The 21,338-nt window shown below is 39.5% G+C and overlaps 1 protein-coding gene across 1 annotated transcript in view; it reads left to right on the top strand.

The window, feature by feature from the left end:
* The window catches only part of TRDN (triadin), a 331,687-nt gene that overhangs the window by 275,035 nt on the left and 35,314 nt on the right, over window positions 1–21,338 (top strand). The window contains exons 33-40 of the mRNA XM_075064568.1: window positions 1,786–1,824; window positions 5,209–5,268; window positions 9,837–9,863; window positions 10,170–10,217; window positions 15,696–15,740; window positions 16,774–16,791; window positions 19,745–19,792; window positions 20,646–20,666. Of these exons, the coding sequence (XP_074920669.1) occupies window positions 1,786–1,824; window positions 5,209–5,268; window positions 9,837–9,863; window positions 10,170–10,217; window positions 15,696–15,740; window positions 16,774–16,791; window positions 19,745–19,792; window positions 20,646–20,666 (306 nt within the window). The remainder of the gene's footprint in view (window positions 1–1,785; window positions 1,825–5,208; window positions 5,269–9,836; window positions 9,864–10,169; window positions 10,218–15,695; window positions 15,741–16,773; window positions 16,792–19,744; window positions 19,793–20,645; window positions 20,667–21,338) is intronic.

Below are 21,338 nucleotides of genomic sequence, written 5' to 3'. Positions count from 1 at the left end.
TAAAATATACACCGCATATTACTTTTTCTAAATATAAAAAAAAACAGGCATTAAATGAGCCACCAGATAGAAGTTATATGGTTACATGAACTGAATATTAAGGTAGTCATTCTAGCTAAGTCAGAAAAAAAGCACAGTAACTCTGTCTGTACTATAAGAGAACATTTTCCAGGAAATCTAGGCTATTGACAAGAAAATTCCGGTTACTGGAACAGGATTATTTTTGTCTTTGTACAAATCTACTCATGCCAAAAGAGCTATTTCGTTTAATAGGTGGCTTTTCTTATGTACTTCAAAAGTGCAAAAATCAGTGCTTTTCCATGCTGAAAGATCAAAACATAGCTGTTTTCAAGAAATGTTGTATGGAGAGCAGGTCTGAAAGCCCAGTCTTGAACTTAACGCCCCTGGACTCTTGGGAAGTAGCCTAGGTCCTCACACCACACGGACTCAGGCAGTTACCTAGGAATTCATAGTGGGTGGCCCAGCTACCTGGGTTCTGCACCCTGTATCCAGATTGGCCACATGATCTTGACCCTTATTGACTGGTGACCATATGTAAACTTCCTGCTTTTTTTCTAGCCTTTTTTGAGTAATAAGCCATTGCCTTCTAGTTGCTTTTTAGACCCTGTTTGACCCTGCTCTCCCTGATCCTGCCAGCTACCGCACTTGGATTGGGAAGTTTTCTGAGAAAAGTTTTTCACCAGGAAGCGCCAGTTCATTGAAACTGAAACTTTTCCTGCAAAAGGGTTAGTTTCTACCAAATTTTCAGAGGGACCTGAGAAACACAGATTCAAGTGGTCAGAATCCCAGGTGGCTGACTCAAGAACATATGCAGGCTGGAGCAGCAGCTGGTCAGCATGGAAACAGGCATGGGTGTGAGCAGCAGCAAGAGCAGTCTGTTGGAACTATTGGCAATAGGGAGAGTTCTCAGCCAAGTAGTGCCTGTGAGTAGAGTGGAGAAACTGCTTCCCTTAGGAGCCTAGATACCTGCTGTGGATCACCTGAGTGGGACCTTGCGTGTGGATTGGCTGACCCCTAGCAGAATGGTGTGGGGCTTATCACAAGACCTGCAGGTAATTGCCTCTGATGACTCCTCATACTCTCTGACTTAGGAATGACTGATCAGGCAAAGGCTCAAAGGTAACTCTGGTTTATGCAGGTTCTGAGGTAGCTCATCTCATTCTGCTCTGTGTGATTCTCCCAGGAGAGTGGCTATTCTATGGGAAGGTCTCTCCCTGGATTTTTTAGTTGATGGGTTTCAATTTCATCCTAGTGCAAAAGTGGAAAACTTTCATAGTAGCAAATAATAATAACAACAACAATAATAATTAATAATAATTGCAGGACAGAAAAAACATTTCTTGCCTAGCTCTAGTTGTATATATGTAGAATTTACAATGAATATGGGAAATTTACTGAATATTCTGTAGCCCTCAGTAGCAAGTTCTAATTAATCTTTGTCTACTTTACTCTATCCGTAATATGGGTACAAATGAATAACCGTTTTACAGAATTGTGAGAGACTTAATGAGTTAATAACTGGAAAGCACCGTTGATATCCTCAGATAAGTCAATTGTTAAGTACATAAAATTATTACAATGGAGTATATATTACTATTAATTATCTTACTCAAAGTTCTGCAGGACTGTCAGTTCTAACAGACTTCTTTAGCTGTCAGATGGTATAAAAACTGAGTAACAAGAATAGGACACATATTGAAATGAATTTTTTTTTGTTTTTGTAATTTTAACTTCTAGAAATCTTTTTATTAATATTTTTCTCAGAACCTGAAGTCAAAAAAGAAGAAAAGCCAGCAAAACCAGGTAATAGTTTATAGACTTAAATGGGTGATAGATACAAAATATCTACTCTCACCAGATCCTAAATTAGGGACCAAACCCAAAATTTTCAGTCCTGTGTGCCTAAATTTAGGCTGCTAAATCCATATTTAAGCATCAAGGTGAATGTTCAAAACTGGCTTAGTGATTGAGGAGCACAGGACCCACTTTCAATGGGGTTTATGTTTTTAAGTTACTTCAGAGCTTTTGAAATTTTTACCCAAAATGACTTTCCTCGGTACTTAGCCCAAACCTTGCCATTGGTTACGTAACCCCACTCAAATGAAAATTGAGGGCATACTTTTAAATTAAAGAAAAAATGTGTTTATTTAGTAACACCACTTTAAAGTATTTTACATCTATTTTATATGTACATCATTTTAGTTACTATTATTCTTACAATATGTTAAGCACTTTTTGCTCGTGTTAAAATACAATGGTAATTTATTCAATCCTAGTTACTGACATAGGTAAGTTTGTGTTTTAATGACGATGCAATAGCTGTGATTGCTAAAATAAGAAGCCACCAACTATACAGAACTTTATTTTTACTGTTTGGTAGGTGTAATATATGCGCACTGGCATAATGCCAGCATTTCATCATTATTCTGCTTAACTGTCAATCAGCACAACATATTGAAAGACTTTGATGTGCTTACAACACATGGTTAATTGACCAAACAAATTCCTCCCACCCCCCCCGGAAAACTATTACCATATTCCAACATGCAGAGAATATGGCAAGTAAATGCTTTGAGGAGGACTGAATATTCAAATACCATTCCAAAATTAATGAGTCTTGGGTTTGACACTTTAAAAAAATCCCTACTTTAACTGTGTGATCATAATTTTCTGAAATGTGCTTTTGAAAGCTTGTAACTAAACTGAAGAAAATAGTCAGAGGCATTATAGACTAGTCATTATCCCTGTATCTTACCTCACAATTTGGCTAGCAATGTGGAAAAAAATCCCATGAGCATTGTCAAAAGTTAATTAAATGTCAGTGTTTCAAATGATATCATATTAATGATATCAAATTAATATACTTTAGATATGTTCTATGTGGGTTGTATGTTGCCTGTTATATAACATCAGGAAAATTGCATTTAAAGGTCAGGCTTTAATAATTGTATTGAAAGAATGTTCTTCGGGCATTTCAATACACGTTTTTAAGTAGCGAATACAATACATATATTTAATCTGCCTTTAGCTATAATTTCATTCTCTCCAGTCCCTTCTATGGAAGATTTGTCCTCCTGGAAGTTTGAGATTTAGAGTACTTTAAAGCCATTCACTTTTAATGCCTTCATATGAGATTACTCTGTTTCAACAAGATCTGCCTTTCCCCGTGCGCTTCTATTTTTCATCTGACAAACTTGAGTGTAGTAAATAGGGGAAGACTTGGACCATTATTGCCATTCCCCATAGGCATGCAGCTCAGATTCAAGCTGAAGTGGGTCCTATCATAAAATTTCCCTAAGGAGCCTATACCTCTTCTCTACTCCTATTGTTATACTCATATCAAGAAGTAGCAGAAAGTTTCTGTTTTCCTTCGTATTCCTGTGCTACAGAGTGCTCCTGAGCTGCAACTTGAGAATACAGCTTAACCCTCACCAAAAACCGAAGGTCAATTCATTCTTCAGTCTCAAATGCTTAGGCTATTTGGAGTGCATATGTAAGGCAATCCAAATGGAGATGGCACAGAAATAGAAATTATATGAAGTCAGATATATCAGAATTGGCTTTACTAGCTCCTCTACTCTAGTTGTAGGATAGAAAAAACTATGGCTTTCATTTGAGCACTCTGTTTTTTGATGGAGAGCTACAGTATAAGAATTGATTTATTGTAATTTAATACCATGTAGAACCTAACAGCTTTGGCCAATTATTAATTATAATAGGAAAGCAGATCTTCTTTAAGGAGATTTGTCTTTATCGCTACACCATGTCATTATGGTTAATCAGAAGAACAGCGGTGAAATTCTACTCCATGGAGCTTTCTAGCTTCATACAGGCCTACCAGAATAAAAAGGAAGTAAGAGGAGGGATGGCCTAGTGATTACAAGGCTAGCCTGGGACTTGGGAGATCTAGGTTCAATTTCCTGCTTTACACAGACTGAGTGACTTTAGGCATGTGACTGCATTCCCCTTTTTAATACTTCCTTCACTCACATGGATGCTGTGAAGATCGTTACCTTGAAAACTGTGAAGTGTTGAGATACTGTTTTAATGGGAACCATATGAGTACCTAAAACAGAGGGAGTTGTAAGGAAGGTTGAAAGGCCATACTGTGTTTAGGAGAGCTGTTTTATTGGGTAATCTTGGTTTTTTTAGTTCAGTCCACAGGTTTTATTTTGTCTACCCTACCAACCACCACTCCCTTTCCCTCTTATCTGTGTCCCTTCAGTTGAGTTTCTATTGCCCAAGGGCTACTGGAGCAATCTTAACTAGTATAGTGAAGAGCCGGGCAAGGAGGGCATGACGTGTTCTCTTTCAAATCAACGTGCAGCTTTTGATCTACTTTGCAGGATTATAATTTAGCTGCATGCACAGCAGGCAGGCCTTTCTGCAGAATCAGTCTCCCTGCTGCTTAACCGGCATATACTTTCCTAAGGCCTGCCAGGGCTCGGAAGAGAACAATTTATTGTGATGGATCAGGTCCACTAACATTGAAAACAGCGGGGAAATGGCACATTGTGCTGCCCCCCTGGAATCAGGAGGCAATAACTTAACAAGAGTGGGTAAACTGCTCTAGGATAGGGTGATAAATCCTGATTAATTCCATTCTAAAGCTTTTTTTCAAATCTATTTAGTCTGAGATATATTGAAACTGTCCAAATATAATTAATCTCATTTTTCTGCCGGTTTGTTGATGGCACACACATTTCACAAACTGAAGCACCTTGTACCAACAAGTATAAAGCTGTTTCATTGAACCTTAAAATAAAACTGCATTGAAGATTACGCAGAATCATGTGACACATGTTAACTCATACTGCTCCCTGAAGTATGTTCCTTGGGAATTTTAAAAGGAGCAAAGCACATTCGTATGGGAGAGAAGCTTTTAGATCCTAATTCAAGAAAGCACTTAAGTAGGTACTTAAATTCTTTTCCAGGCACTGAGACTTGAATACATGATTAACTCTAGGCATGTGTTCATGTGCTTTTGTGCAGAGGGATGGATTTAAGCAAATGCTTAAATGTTTTCCTAACAGGGACATCAGAGAGAGAAAGGCATTAAAAGCTCCATGTCTTTTTACTTTTCTCATTTTGTTTTGGGATTCTGCATAGTCTTAAACATCATATTTTATTTGGAGAGGGGTTTTTTTTGTATCACATCTTCATTTGATATTATTTATTCGTTTAAAGTGATTTTAGAAGCCAAAAAGATGAAAGATGCTAAAGTAGTCCTTCATCCTGCTGCTGAAGGTATGTTTCCATTTTTTGTTTTTAAGTTTCTGTCACATTTTAAAGAGCAAATCTATTTAAACACTTGAGGACAGCTTCTGACATTCTTACTCATGCCGAATAGTACCTTACTCACTAAATAGCCTCATTGAAGTCAACAGGACTTCTTGTGGAGTAAGTGCTACATAACATGTGTAAGAGTGTCATAATTTGGTCCTTTTGTGTATCAAGGCATGAGGTGCAAATTCTAGGGAACAAGTTCTGTCTTTTGATGTCACAAAGAGACTTTTGTTGATCTCAGTTTTCCTTTTAGCCCTTTACTTGCAATCGAGTTAGATAAATGTCATGGTAGTATGAGTTTAGGGTCCAGTCCAAATCCCAGTAAACTCAGCAAGAGTCTTTGCTGGGTAACTTCGTTGTTTATAATATGCATTTAACTGTGCAAAGAATAAATTTCTCTAGCTATAAAACATCAGTATTATTTTGTTATCACATAGTAAATAAACGGTTCTAGAATTAGATCCATTTCACTTAATAATTCTTTTCTTATAATGCATGTTCACGTTCTCACTCGCTCACACAGAAACACACACTCACACAAAAATATGTTTGCTATCTGAATAGTAAACAACATGTCGAGTTTTCTATCTAGATGACAGTAATCAGTAAACATGTTCTTCTTTTAGCCTTACCAATTTATGGTTCAATAAACTGAAGGATTTTTCTTCTCAATCCTTATCTGAAGCTAATTTACAGGAATATGCCATATATAATTAATACCCTTCTGGCACTCAGAACAGCAGGCAAGATTCAAACATAATTTGAACTGAATGTAAAAATAGTAATGGGTGAAACTACCAAGTCTGGTTACTAAGATTAATTTTGTGGTCTGCAGAAGCATACTGACTTTTTGTTTGGACTGATTTAACTTCACCCTGCAAAGGGCAGATGGCCTGAACAGCACAGCTGGGGGGTTGTTGCTTAGACCCTGAGACAGAAGCAGTGTCCAGACTTTCCCTAAGGGGTCACTAGAGAGGTATAATTTGCCACAATCCAAAATCAGGAGGAAAAGTCAAAATATAAATGTTTTTATGGAATGGAAAGTTTTGAATATTTTCAATTCAGAGAAGTCAAAATGCTTCATTTCAGTTTGGTTTAACGTTAATCAGTGACCACCTGAGATGCTGAAGTGTATCATGAGTGTAGTACAGTTGCTTCATTGCCCCCAGGCCTCGCTGTAGGCCAGGTTGCACAGTTGGACTACATCTCCCATGATGCACCTTGGCCATGAGACTCTTGTCATGCACAATGGTGATTCGGCCAGAGGGAAAACTACAGTGCATCATGGTAGGTGTGGTCTGGCCAAAGAGGATGGCCCATGGAGGAAAACGTCAGTGTGGGGCATCTGAATTACAACTTCCTTGAGACATCATGGCAGTTTTGGCAGACATAGGCTAATGTCCAACTGATGCATGTCATTTTGATTAGGTTTGACAAAACAAATTGTTTTGAGTCAGGTAAACTTTACCCAAAACTAAATATTTTGTTTTGATTTTTCCCAACAGAAAATTGAAACACTTCAGCAAAATCAGAAGTTTCTTGTGTAAAATTTCAACTTTTCAGAAACTGCATTTTCTGTCAAATAACATTTAGATGGAAAATTCCTGACCAATCTATTATTTGGTGTATTTGATTAGAGAAAGTAATGAACCAAAGGTTCAAGCATAAGTCCAGGAATCAGGAATTTAAAAATTCAACTTCTATTCTGACACTGACTCTCTCTGGCTTTGGGCAAGTGGCATTGCCTTTTTAGGGAAAGTGACTTTACAACAAAAAACTTTAATTTATTCTTCACTTGCAATTTAAACAAATCCATCTGTAAAATGTGGATAAGGACAGAGTTACCTACCTCACTCAGGAGACATAAGTTCTATTCCTGATCCTGACATGCAAATCCTATGTGAATTAAGACAAAAGTCGCTTAACCTCTCTGGGTCTCAGTTTTTCCACATAGAATCATAGACGATTAGGGTTGGAAGAGACCTCACTATATAGTCCAGCCCTCTGCTCAAAGCAGGACCAACCCCAACTAAATCATTCCAGCCAGCTTTGTCAAGCCGGGCCTTAAAAACCTCTAAGGATGGAGATTCCACCACTTCCCTAGGTAACTCATTCTAGTGCTTCACTGCCCTGCTAGTGAAATAGTTTTTCCTAGTATCTAACCTAGACCTCCCTGCTGCAACTTGAGGCCATTGCTCCTTGTTCTGTCATCTGCCACCACTGAGCACAGCCTATCTCCATCCTCTATCATGTAAAATGGAAATAATACTTTCTTCACAGGAATGTTAAGGCTGAATTCTTAATGTCTGAAAATTAGAGAACCTTGGATAGACTGTGCTATAATAAACCATTATTATTGAGATTATAGACGTGGTCAAATAATGTCCATCAAATTATCTGATGAATTTCAAGGGTTTTAAAATCAATATTTGTGTTTTATTTGCCTGGCTATAACAATTTTTTATTATTTGTTAATTATAGTACTTAGTGTTATAAAGGCTATCTTGTTATGGTTGCACCAGCCATTATTTCAGCTCCATAAATTAATATTCTAAACTGACACTTGCTCTGAATTTAATTTGCTCAGTTAAAATTCATAGCTGAGAAGGAATTTATTTTCTGTTAGTTTGGGGTTTTTTGCATCATACAGCCTGAGTTCCACCTTCTGAGTTCAAATGTGCCATCTATAATCTTGTAATACAGTAGAATTTATCTAAAGTGTATTTTGAACTGAAAACTGATTCTTTTTGTCTTTTTAGGCAAAAAAGTCGAGGCCAAACTATCAAGTATGTTGCTAATATACATAACAGAATAAGAGCTGTGCAGCAAGCATCTTCAAAGATTGTTGTAAAAAGACTGTAGTTTAACACTCTGGGGTCAAATGTTTTAATACATACTCCTACAAATCGGGCTGTAGGAGTAATGATAGCTTCTATCATCATGTTAAGTTCCTTCACATTGCTGATTCCATGCTTGCCACCACTTAGAGTTCGTATCCTACATTCCCTCTTAGCACAAAATGCCCCATTATTTCTGTTGTGATCTGAGTATTGGCTCCTATTGTTGTCTCTTTTAATCTGGGGTAATGACAGCAGGCACTAGTGAGGAATGAGTGATTGTAGCATAGCTACTCTGTGAAGGAAGACCCATTTCTGCTTCACTGTGAAATAAGCCCAGCCATCTTCGATTTCTTTTAGTATTTCACTCTGAAGGTGCAAAAGAACTGCAGAGAATTTTTCACACTGAAAACATGTATTTCTCTCCCCATGTGGAAAAACTACGCTGAGTCCTGCCTGGTATCCTACCAATCATGATAAAGGGCCATGTCCTCAGTTGGTTTAAATTGAAGTAGCTCCATTCACACCAACTAAGGAACTGGTCACATGTTACATTAGACTCCTGGTTAGAACATGCTCTGCAGCTTGCTTTGCTGGTCTACTTAAGAGGAGCACGGTTTTCTGCCTACTTGTTGACTGCAACATATAGCCTAACCAGCAGGGAGGCTAAAACCTTACATGGTTGACTATGTCTCCATTAGGATGTGATATGTGGACCAATGTATTCAGCAGCAACCTTTCCTAGTGCTCTCTTGAACCATATGCAGACAACTGATGACCCTATGACCTTGTTCTCCTCTAATGAACTGGAGCAGTACAGCACTTAGGGAAACACTTTTTGCAATTTAGTGATGGGGAGTGCAGAGCCTCAGTGATTCAGAGTGAACCCAAGGAGGCAAAATGAATCCCCTGCAGCCACTGCTATACCCCTTTGTAGAATGAAATTTACTCCTCCTCCTGCCTCCCCCCTTCCCTCACATAGCTAGCCAGCAGTGTAATTGGCATAGAGCTGGGTGAATAATGGATTTTTGGATTCATTGGCAATTCAAAAAAATAATTGAAATTTTTGGAAAATCAAAGAGTTGACATTTTTTTGTTTAGATTTTGACCATTTTAAAATGTTTTGGGTTTTTTTAAAAAACCAAATAAAAGGACATTTCAAAATGAAAAGTCATTTCAAAATTTAAAAAAACCCTGAAATTATCCATTTTGAAAATTCTGAGTCAAAACATTTTGATTTTTTCAGAATTGGAGGGGGGGGGCATTCAGCCAAAATTGACGTGAATTCATGAAATGTTTTGGTTTTGCCAAATCTGCATTCCCTCCCCCCCCCACACACACAAAGAAAGGTTTGTATGAAAAGATTTGCCCCAGCCTAAAATGCCACCAATTTAGAATTGTTCATGGGCTGCTAGAGTGGGTGTAATTAATTCCAGGGGAATTTTACAGGAGCCTAACTTAGACTGCCTTACACATCACTTCATATTTGGTCTAAAATTAGTTGTCAGGAGCTATTTGGTTATGACAGTGCTCTCCTGTTCTGTTTTTGAAAATGTACTTAGTATTTGTACACAGTATGCTGGCTGTTTTTTATAGATTTGTGTTATTGACCCAAATAGAACAAACTCACTAAAACATACACTGTAGTGACATACATTTTGAAAATATACTTTTATTTCACTTTTTTTCTAGCTACAGTAGTGGAACCTCATGAACACAGTAAGTATAATGTTGATGGAGAAAGTTGCATTTGAATGAGGAAGGCCTCTTCACATGTTCCTTGTCAGAGCAGGGTTAGAAGTGTAGGAAATGAGTGAGATGGAAGCCTAAGGAGTTCTTCTAGATTTATATTGGTGTAACTGCAGTCAGAATCTAGCATGGCAATTATGGCACCATCAGTTACACATTTTCATCTGATTTTGCACTGGTATGTCTGGTCATGGAAGGAGCATTTTAATTTTAAATTGAAATAATGTAATCTAGGCTAACATCTAATCTCTATCCTATGGTTCTTCATATTTGCAGAGCATGAATCTATTAAACAAGAAAAAGCTGTTTCCCATGCCAAACCAGGTAGTCTTTTGTGTTAAGTTTCAAGGTTCATATAAGGGCCCTGTTCTAATAGGTTTTATGTGCTATACAGAACTAGGGGGGTTTCTGTTGGTTCAGGAAAGGGGTTTGTTTTGCTTCAGGGGAGAGGAAAATGTATAACCCATGGGGCCAGATTGTGAATATCTTTGCCCTGATGGTGAGCTGTTCACACAGCTGGCTTCAGTGGGACAATTTATGGGAATCTCCTCACCAGTGGGAGTAAGGTGTTTATAACCTGGATCTCAATGAGCCAAGGTAAATATTTGGAATTCCCCATTTAAGCTTTTTCCTAACACAATCATTTGTTACCTAAAATGGTCAAAGTCCTAAAGAGGATGGGAGATAACACCAGCATATATTCTATGAACCACTTACAGACAGGCAGTTCAGCGATTAGTAGGCCTTGTGTTGATCCTGTGCACAGGGGTGAATTTCACCCATTGTGAGGACCACCATGGGTCAGATTGTGAATCCCTTCCCTCTCACTGGGCTGCAGTTACTTGCATGAATATTCCCACTGAGACAGCAAGGAGATTCACAATCTGGCCCAATAGGAGAAACCCAGGGTAAAATGACTGATAGAAAACTCAGTTATTTGATGCTCACTTTAAGCTGCTGCTGAATAGCCTTGTTATATGTAATAGGCACTTAAACAGCAGATATTTGAGTCTCAATGAGCTTGTTTTAACAGCGCTGCTGTTATGGGGACTAGCTTTGCATAAAAACAAACTCTTCTTGAATCAACTCACTTCTTACAAACATGCTTTCCTTCAGTATCAGGCAGTTTGTCTGAACAAACATTTTTGTTGTGGTTGTGACAGTTTCATTGGGAATCCTCATTCTTTGTATGTTAGCTTCCCCATCTCCTTTGTATAACAGTGGAGCACGCTAGTAAACATAGAATGTCATAGATATGTATAGGCTCTCCCTGCAAGATTCCATTGCATAGAGCAACTGGTGATATTTAGAGATCTTCTATTGCTGCCTTCTTTACAGGAGGGGCAGGCGGGCAATACTCTTCATCCCAGTCTTTGAACGTTCACAATCTGTTTTTTGCCTCATTGTCCATTATTTGTTTACTGATACTGGAGACTATGGGCCACATTTAGTGAAGCTGGTTTAAGGAGGTGTAAAAGACCTTTTCCTTCATCAGTCTGGTCCTGAATCTTATTGAAGGATTTATCCCAAGAGAGGACATGCAATGGTATCACCATCCTCTCATGGATGGGCAGCTTTAAGATTTCCTCTTGACTTAATCAGCCACTCACTTGGTAAGTAGTGCTGACCCCTGCAGGCCTCCTGGAAGTGAGGTGGTTGCTGCCACATTCTGCTTGAACTTTTCCCTTTCACAGAATTTTCATCTGTAAGGGCCTCCATCAGGGTGTATGTGGTTGGACTCCAGCATGAATCCTGAGCTGAGTCTGTCCTATGAAGACAGCAGCTTCTCATGGGATAGTTGAATTAGCATGTCAGAATAAGTGGCCTCTGCTGAGGCAGTCTTCTGCCCTTGGCAATGAAAACCATCCAGTTCCAGTTCATCGCACACTGATGGAGGGTTGGAGGCTTTTTCTTGGCTGCGTAGTTGCATGTAACACATCTGATCAGCATAAATACTTGCCCTGTGAGCACAGTGAAATCAGCACTGACTTAATGGTTAGCCATATCTCCTCCAGATGTCAGTATATAGTTCAATTTCTGAATGCGATGGTTCTTGAATATCACTCAGCCAATACAATCATCTAGTTGCAAAGCTGTTACGTTGGGTTGGTCAGAAGCTTGCACAACTACAAACTAGACTAGAGCCCCTGGAATTTAAACCCTTAATGAGAACATTGGATTGTTGAATTTGTTTTTGTAGAAGAGATGTTTCTCGGTGATTCATGGTTGCTTTGGAGAAGAGTGGCAGTTTGTTGGTGACTGGAAGTACTTATTTGAAAGCATCAGTTGTTCTTCTTCCTGCTATGTGCCAGTCAGGCCCGCTGACAGCAATTCTGGGCCCTGGGGCTGTCCCTAGGGAACAGCGGGGGCCGGTTCAGAAGTGACAAATCCATCACTTTCAGAAAGCACAAGCCTCGGAGCGATTGCCACCCCACACATGAACCTAGAAGCTCTGTGGCCTGCCTGGGCAATTTAAAAGGGGCTAGGGCTCCCAGTGGCAGCAGCCAGGGGCCCCTGCGCCTCTTAAATCACCCAGGCTCCTGGGCAATTACGTCCTTTCCCCCTCACATCAGTGGGCCTGGTGCCAGTCAGTGCTCTTGTAGACTGAATGATAAAAAATACTTCAAGGGTAGCTGCCTCTTTTTTCACTTTGATTCACAGCAGCTTCATAATATAATTCATGCCACCAAATTCAGAGGTATTACAAGACTGAGAAATCAACAGATGTACGAAAACATATTGACCCAAAAAGGGAAAAAAATTAAATTCAGATATATTTGTGACCGGCCAAAGCAAGAGAACCAAATTCATCCCTGGTGTAACTCTGTTGGAATCAGGGGAAACATACAAGGATCAATTTGTGACTATTTCACATTTAAAACTGCATCAGAACAAGGAAGAATATTAATGAAGGGAGAGCACCAAAACAAGTACTGTTTGAAGGAAGGAAATTCTGTTTCATGTCGAATTGCAACATTTTGAAATTTGACTTCATTCCTAAGCAGAATGAAATGTGAACATTTGAAAATCATTCTGTGAAAGGTTCTTTTATTTATCAATCAAAATGTTGTTATACCATATAGCAATATAATGCAAAATGTTGAAAAAATGGGGAAAAAATAATTTCAAAATGAAAAATCAAAATGTTTCCTTCCAAAAAATGTCAGAATGGGACACTTCGAAACTCAGAACTATTTCCCCAAAATGGATTTTTTTACTAACTCAGGAGAAGTTCATGAAGCATTTTAGTTTCAATGGTATTACATACCCTGACAGAAAGTGGTTCCATCAAAGTTTTTCCAACTGTGTCTACTCAAAAGTTTGGGGGATATATTGGGTTTAGTTAAGGACTCAGATATTCAAAGACTTCCCTAACCCAGTCCCTCTATCTTCCTACCTGGTTTCACGCAGTGTTTAGAGAGGCAGGTAAAGGGTTATCCAGCCACCTTTCGAAGATCTGACTGGATGTGAGAAAGAGGGCTGCATCCATAACAGGGAGATCTGCCACCAGGAATATGAGCAGATCTATAAGCTGAGGAAGACTAGGTTAAGGACATCTGGTAGTTGATTGACTACAGGAGAGGGGTTCTAACTCTTAACAAATCATGTTCAATCCTACACAAAGATTTGTCTGTTGTCTCACTGTTTGCTTGTTTATCTATATTGATTGTCTCTTGTCTTATACTTACAGTGTAAACTATTTGGGGCAAGGACTGTTGTTTTTTTCTGTTTGTACAGTGCCTAGCACAATGGGCTCCTTGTCCATGACTGGGTTTCTGAGGCACTACAGTAATACAAATAATATTGGTTTGATTTGTGGGTACTCAATTGTTGTTTTACAAGAATAGTTTACACTAAGGTTTTATTTCACATGCCTGTCTAATGAACGCGTAATTCAGCGGGACTATTTGATGTCAATATGCCAAACAGGTTTCAGACATGGTGTTCTGCTCTCCTGTATTAGGAGAGAAGTTGGAAATTTGCATATTTGTGCCCTTTGACTTAAACTGACTTCATTGCACATATTGCAAAAGCACCTGAATACATAGCATTGTCACAGCCATAGTCTTACTATAATTGAATGCTGCGCTAACCTCAGAAAATCCCAACATACAAATTTATTAAAAAATCTGTGCTCCCTGTATTATTTTAAGAGGCAAGATATAGTGAAAGATTCATTGAGAAAATGTTCTTGTGAGACTTCCATCATAACTAGGGAAAGCAGAAAACATTCAGTTTAAGGCTCACATAAGCATTGAGATTTTGGTGCTTATCCAAAGCAGTGGAAACTCCAAGCCTTCTAAGGTTCACTGATCACTAATCCATTTGGATGGTATAGTGCCCACTTTAAAGTCATCTGGACCTTTCCCTACTGTATCGATATAAGAAACTGTTAATATACAAACCCTAGATGAATGGAAATGCGTTGGAGTTAAAATCTAGCTGAGATGTGGAAAAGAGCTGCTTTATCTAAAATAACTGCTGCTTCAAATTCCTGGCTGTGCCCAAATGGTCTTGTCAGTTCAGAGGTAGCTGTGAGATGGACAGGGCCGCCCAGAGGATTCCGGGCATCTGGGGTTTTCAGTGGCGGGGGCTCCCTGCTTTGGTGGTAATTTGGAGTCAGAGTGTCCCTCCACTCTGGGACCCACCGCTGAAGTGCCCCGAAGACCCGGCGCCAAAGTGCAGCTGGGCCTTCGGTGGTAATTCGACGGTGGGGAGTCCCCACTGCGGGTCTTCGGGGCACTTCAGCGGCAGGTCCCGGAATGGAAGGCTCCTTGCTGCCGAAGACCCATCTGCACTTCGGCGGCAGCTCCCGCTTTGACTGTAATTCGGCTGTGGGGGGTCCTTCTGCCCCAGAGCAGAAGGACCCCCTGCCGGCGAAGACCAGGGGTGGAAGAAGCTTCAGGGGCCCGCGCCCCGCAAGAATTTTCCAGGGCCCCTGGAGCGAGTGAAGGACCTTGCTCCAGGGGCCCCGAAAAACTCTCATGGGGGCCCCTGTGGGGCCCGGGGCCTGGGGCAAATCAACCCACTTGCACCCTTCCCCCCCCGGGCGGCCCTGGAGATGGAGCTGAGTCAGTTTCAGTGGAGAGTGCTCATATTCACCTGACAATCACATTGCAAAGAAAAATATATAGTTCAGTAGCAAAAACTAAATGAACAGAAATTACCAACTACTTCGTGACAGATGAAAAGTTTCACCATTCAGTTCTGTATCTTCTTTGTTTTCAGTATACAATAAAGGTATTTTTCTTAGCTAGGTTTTATTCCATCAATGTTAATTCCCTTTGAAATAAGCCAGTTATTTTATTGCATACATTTATGGGAAAATCTTGCTCACTTCTTTGTGGCCTCTAAAGGCTATCCAAAAAGAAACTGATGAAACCAAGAGGATTTGGCATGCCAATGCTAGGGATGAACATGCCCAGAGCACCTGAGAATTTAGTTCTTTGGAAGCAAATGCTCAGCACAGATTTGGGAGTGGGGTTTCCAAAATTGTTGTCACTGGCTAGGTGGAAAAACAATTTCATTTTGAGTGGCTAATTGGAAGACATTGTCAAGAGTGTTGTCATTTTCCCATTGCTAAAGCTTGGAGCCTAATTATTTGTCCTGCCATGAAATATCTCACCAGGCAATCAGAATACAAATTTTACAGTGCTACAATAAAAGTGATGCTAAAATAATGTGTTTATTTTGTCATGGTGATTTGTGTAAAATATGCTGGATTTATAAATATATTGCTAGTTATGCACCTGTGTTAACATCACATGAATTTCTATCTTTTATACCTTTTTCTTAATACAGAGGAAAAAATCAAACAAGAAAAGACAGTTCCCACTGAAAAATCAGGTAAGGGAGGTGTCATCCTTTCTAGATTTATGCTTTTTTCAATACTACTCAGAATTCACACTTATGTATTAAATTTACACTGTAGTTATGACTCAGAATAATTTTGAAATATGTAATTGGTGGCATTTAGATCCAGACAGTCCCCATGAGCATACTTCTTTAGGAAGATGCTATGTACCTCCGAGGTGATCAAGCATAATAGTAATTTAGACTGTAAGCTCTTTAGGGTACTGGTCCATGATTGGGGCATCTAGGGGCTACTGCAAAACAAATAATAGGAGTAATAATTAATTATCCAAATAAAGTGTTTTGTGGACATTTTTATTGCATAATTCCTGTGCATTATTTTGAATACGCTTCTTATTTGGTGCATGACCTACCTTGCAAATTAGATACCCATTGATATGGTGCATATTTGTAAAGAGTTGCTTTCTTTAAAGAGTAATTGTTAATTATATTGTTTGTCTTTATGTTGCACTGTCTAGGAATTTGCACAACAATGATATTTTAACACAAAGTGATGATATATAACATCAGGCCTGCATATCTAATAAAAATATTGTTTTGATATTCATTACACAAATACACTACTGCAGATTTCCACAGTAAAGTCCAAAACAGTTTAACTTGTATATCAGTGTATTAATAGCTTTTGGGAAAATACAAAATACTATATTGTGGCATTTTTATATGGAATATTGGGTTCCCTCAAATCATATCTAAAAGTACAGTTAAATGAGTTAGCTACCAAGGTTGAGAAAACTAACTTAGGGAAGGAAAACAATAGTATCCATGTATCTTCAGCCTTTTCTACAACTAAATTCAAACTTTTTTTTTTCAAATACCTTTGTAAATAGTAACGTTACTTATGCATCTTTACATGTGAAGGGAATGAGAGGGTTAAGCTAAGAACCAGTGAGGAGGGAATGTACAAAAGGGAGGGAAACAAAGTTAGTAGGCAAAATATTTACAATGTATTTCTTCATTCTTTATCCCTAAATATGACATTTTAACCTTCTTTTATCCTCTGTAGTCAAGTCAAAGCCAGCAAGTATGTGGTATATACCTTGATAAGGATAAATCCTTTAATATAATTGGATGTGTGGCTATTTTACTTTTAACAAATAAAAACTTTGTATTGGTAATTTATTAGTTTTTGCTTAAAGCTACATTCTCTCTATCTCAGCAATCCTAATCTCGGCTATTGCTTTGATTTAATGTACTTGTTTATCATTCCTAATTGGCAGCCCATTCAGTTTTCTGTATCCAAGTGTATTAACACAGTATTCATCATGTTCCCTCCCATATCACATTTTTCAATACAGAAATGAATAAAGGATAAGTAGACTTTTAAAGAGTCATTGTTAACCATCACTGAGGGCTGAATGACCACTGTTGTTCAAGTAAACAACAATGGGGAAAAAACACATTATGTGAAATTCAGTTCACCCGCAAATGGGATTGGGAGGGTGTAACTGAGCATGGAATGTGTCCCAGTAACTGTAAGATGAATTTAAAAAAAATGTCAGAACACTTAGACGGTGTCTGAATAAATGGGGCTTAAAGTATGGTAAGTTTGTTGACTTTCTATGCCCTTCTTTTCTTCAACACATATAGGTGGACTGCAAAGATGAAGTGAAAATTTGAGTTGAGTACAAAAGTACTCCCAACCCAAAAGGCCCTGTGTATATGGAAGGAGGGGTCACTCAGCACAAAATTAAGTTTTAACACATTGTTTTATATTCACCGTCTCCTGTGTGAAATCCCTGGCACTTCCTGGTTTTCTAGGCATTTCCCAGAGTGCCTCATTCTTTGAAATCACAGTTAATCATGGAACTCCTGATAATCTTAATGGGGATGCAATAGAGGCATTTAGCAGTAATTTCTGGGATTAATTAATTTTTTTTTTAGCTTTGCAGTTCACCTCTAAGTATGTCTTGTTACTCTCTGTTTTCTGACAATGTCGGGAGCATCAGAGAAGGAAACAATGGCCACCACAGCACTCACCCGAACCTTCTGCTCTAAAAATTGCTCTGGCCCCTAGTTGCATGCAGTTGGCATAGCTACTACTGTGCTATGAGAGTTTAGGGTTGCTGTTGTTTTCATTTACGCAGGTGTGTTTATTTCCTACAAATTATGCAATGCTAGTCTTCTGTTCTTAAATGAGTGTTTCTCTTCAGTCTTCTCTTCTCTTGCCTTCAAAATGCCATGCAACTTTCAAATTGTTAGAAATTATTGTGAAAGTGAACAAAAAAATTGAAACATGAGTTGCTGCTGAAGCAGATTTTTTCCCCTTTATTTTTCCATAGTGACATATATTCTACTCATATGCAGTGGGATTAAGGTTGCCAACTGTCTAATCACATAAACCCAAACACCCTTGCCTCACCCCCTACTCCGCCCCTTCTCCGAGGCCCCGCCCTGCTCACTTCATCCTCTGTCCCTCCATTGCTTGCTCTCCCGCACCCTCACTCAGTTTCACTGGGCTGGGGTAGGGATCTGGGGTTTGGGAGGGGGTGCAGGCTCTGGGCTGGAGCCGAGGGGTTCAGAGTGTGGGAGGGGGCTCTGGGCTGAGCCTGGAGCAGGGGGTTAGGGTGCAGGAGGGGGTGCAGGGTGCAAGCTCTGGGAGGGAGCTTGGGTGCTAGAAGGGGCTCAGGGCTGGGGCAGAAGGTTGTGGTGCAGGAGGTGTATGGGAGGCAGGCTTCTGGAGGGACTGTGGGTGCAGGAGGGGGCTCCAGGCTGGGGCAGGGGATTGGGGTCTAGGAGGGGGTGTGTGAGCTCTGGGAGGAAGTTTGGGTGCAGGAGGGGCTCAAGGCTGGGGAAGGGGGCGTGGAGTAGGGGTGAGGGTGAGGGTTGCAGGCTCCGGTCAGGTGGTGCTTATCTCTGGCTGCTCCCAGTCAGCGGTGCAGCGGGGCTAAGGCAGGATCCCTGCTTGCCCTAGCCCTGCACAACTCCTAGAAGTGGCTGGCATGTCCCTGTGGCTCCTGGGGCAGGGTGGGGGGAGCTAGGGGTCTCCATGCGCTGCTCTGTCCATGCGTCACTCCTGAAAGTGGCCGGCACATCCCTGCAGCCCCAGGTTGGGGGAAGGACAGGGTCTGCCACCTGCAGATCCTAGTTCCTGGCCAATGGGAGCTGCAGAGGCACTGCCTAGGATGAGGGCAGTGCGTGGAGACCCTCTCCCTCCCCCAGGGGCCACAGGGATGTTCTGGCCACTTCCAGGAGCGGCCTGGGGCCAGGGCAGGTAGGGAGCCTGCCTTAGCCCACCTGACTTTTAGTGCTAAAATCCCCTGGTTTGGCTTCAGTAGCTCCAGGAGATAGAGCCTGATTCTGGGAGACTCCCTGCCAAACCGGGAGGGTTGTCAATCCTAACTGGGATGTATTCTGGACTTTTGGAGTTCATCTTAAGTGTCTGATTTGCAAACATAAATACTTGGTAAAAGGGTGGTAAATTTGCACAGCACTTTCCTTTTTTTGAGAATTCAGAACTTTCAGTAGAATAATTATAGAGCTGATAGAAACCACCGTTTGGAAGGTGAGTTCCCATTGATCCCCAGTGATGGATATTAGTCCCCAAAATACTTCAATGATCCACCTCTTTGTGATCTGTGCTGCTGATTTGAGGGTAGACTATATCCATAAGTACTGAATTTATACTATTAAAAATTACCCCCTCGTTGGTTTTGCGGCATATGCTTTGAATCTCCATCTTGTGGAGTTTTTCATCCCTTGATGTACATGCATAACTCCTGGTAACATTAATAGCACTTACACATGTGCATCACGAGGAGACTTGACATCTAGATGCAATAGTACTTATTGCTGCTTTGCTGCAGACTTCATAATGAATGGACGGCTAGAGGCTAGTCATTTGGCTTTCTTCCACAACAACAGCATGCGCAATATAAAATAAATATTTACTCTTGAAGAAAACATGCCCGCGGCTCTTACTTACTTAAAAAAAGGTATGACTGACTTAGCTTTTTCATGGTGCTGCTTTTGTATAGAGCATGAAGCTGTTAGACACGAAAAAGAAGTTCTACAAACAAAATCAGGTAGGCTTTACTGTATGTTCAGTTAGCCCTATATTTGAAACTGCTGTGTAGATAAAAGTCACACCAGAACTGCATGTGACAAATGCCAAATGTACAAGTGCATGACACTGTTGAACTTTTTGCAGCATATTGTCACCTTGAAGTGTGGCAAATAGCCATTACATGATACTAGAATTCTTATGTCCATTTCTTCAGCTATATAAAGACAATTTCCTGCTTCCTTGACTCCACTCTTGTCAAGAGAGTTATATCAGCAGAGTTTGACTCATAGTCTGAAAAGTGTTTGTTTTGAATACTCTCACCTACAAAATAATTTTGATATCATTCTGGTATTCATTTGGATTTCACTGAACTCCTGCATGGTTCAGATTCTCAGGACCAGGTACAGTTGCCATTTTCCTCAAGGATAGTTATCTCCCTAAACTAGTTTGTTCAATCTGTCACATTGGACTATCCATGTTCATTTTGTTAAATGACTTTTGGATATAAGTAAATATATTTACTGCAGCAGCATGAAGCAGTACAGTTCAATTTCACTATAAAGTGATGATCACCCCTATAAAAGAGAGATTCTGCTCTGGAATCCAGAGTGAAAGAAGCTGTGTAAATGTAAGGTGGCTGTTGTTAATAATTATATTTCATTCTTACATAGCACATTTTATCTATCTCAAAGTGATTATCATTATTGGTATAGTTGTAATGTTGTTAGTTACAATAGTAACTTCACTAAAAACAATGCTTAATTATATATGAGAATTAATAAATAAAGTAAGCCTGGGCTGGAAAAATATTATGCCAGCCTTCTCCATACATCTCTATTCTGAATATTATTCTTCCCTCTTTTACTTCTCAGCCAGATCAAAAGTAACTGCAAGTATGTGCCATAGACATTTTTTACTGAATATAAACCTGCCTTTAGATGCATGATGCCTTGGATTGGGTTTTGATTTTTGCAACTTTGTCATGCTAGAGATGCTATTTTCTTTTCTAAAAGTGATTTATTGTGGATTTTATTCATTCTGCTTAAAAAGCGAGTGAGCCAAAGCTACTGGTGGTCTAATATTGTGAAGCTGCAACAGTCATGTGATTACTTTTTATATAAGTTAAGTAAATTATCCTAGTAGCATAATTTAGATTAGTGTGGTTTTAGGTGGGTGTGGTCAGATCAATTTTTGATAAATTATAGATTAATTTGAATAATTAAAACATAACAGAATTAGAAGAAAATGTTATATAATGTGTTTGTGCTATTTGGAAATAGTTTGTGTAGAGAATTAACCAGGCATGTTTGCTAGCCTTTTCAATAGCCTGTATTTTTTACATCTAAAAGAATAAAATATCCAATTAAAATGAAGAAGAGAATGAAAGATCATGATGTTTAAGTGAGTTAGAAGAGAAATTAGACAACGCACACAGAATGAGTCTTCCTTGCACTCCAGAAATTCCCCTTGTTGAGGACTATGGGAGTTCTGGTTATGTAAAGAAGAATTGGACTGGTGTCAATTACATTGTGAAATTAGGTGTTACTTACTGCACATTGTGTTAA

This window comes from Chelonoidis abingdonii, chromosome 3 (assembly GCF_003597395.2).
Source record: "Chelonoidis abingdonii isolate Lonesome George chromosome 3, CheloAbing_2.0, whole genome shotgun sequence".
NCBI lineage: Eukaryota > Metazoa > Chordata > Testudines > Testudinidae > Chelonoidis > Chelonoidis abingdonii.
Note: the sequence above shows the minus strand (reverse complement) of the source record. Positions and strands in the feature narration are given on the sequence as shown.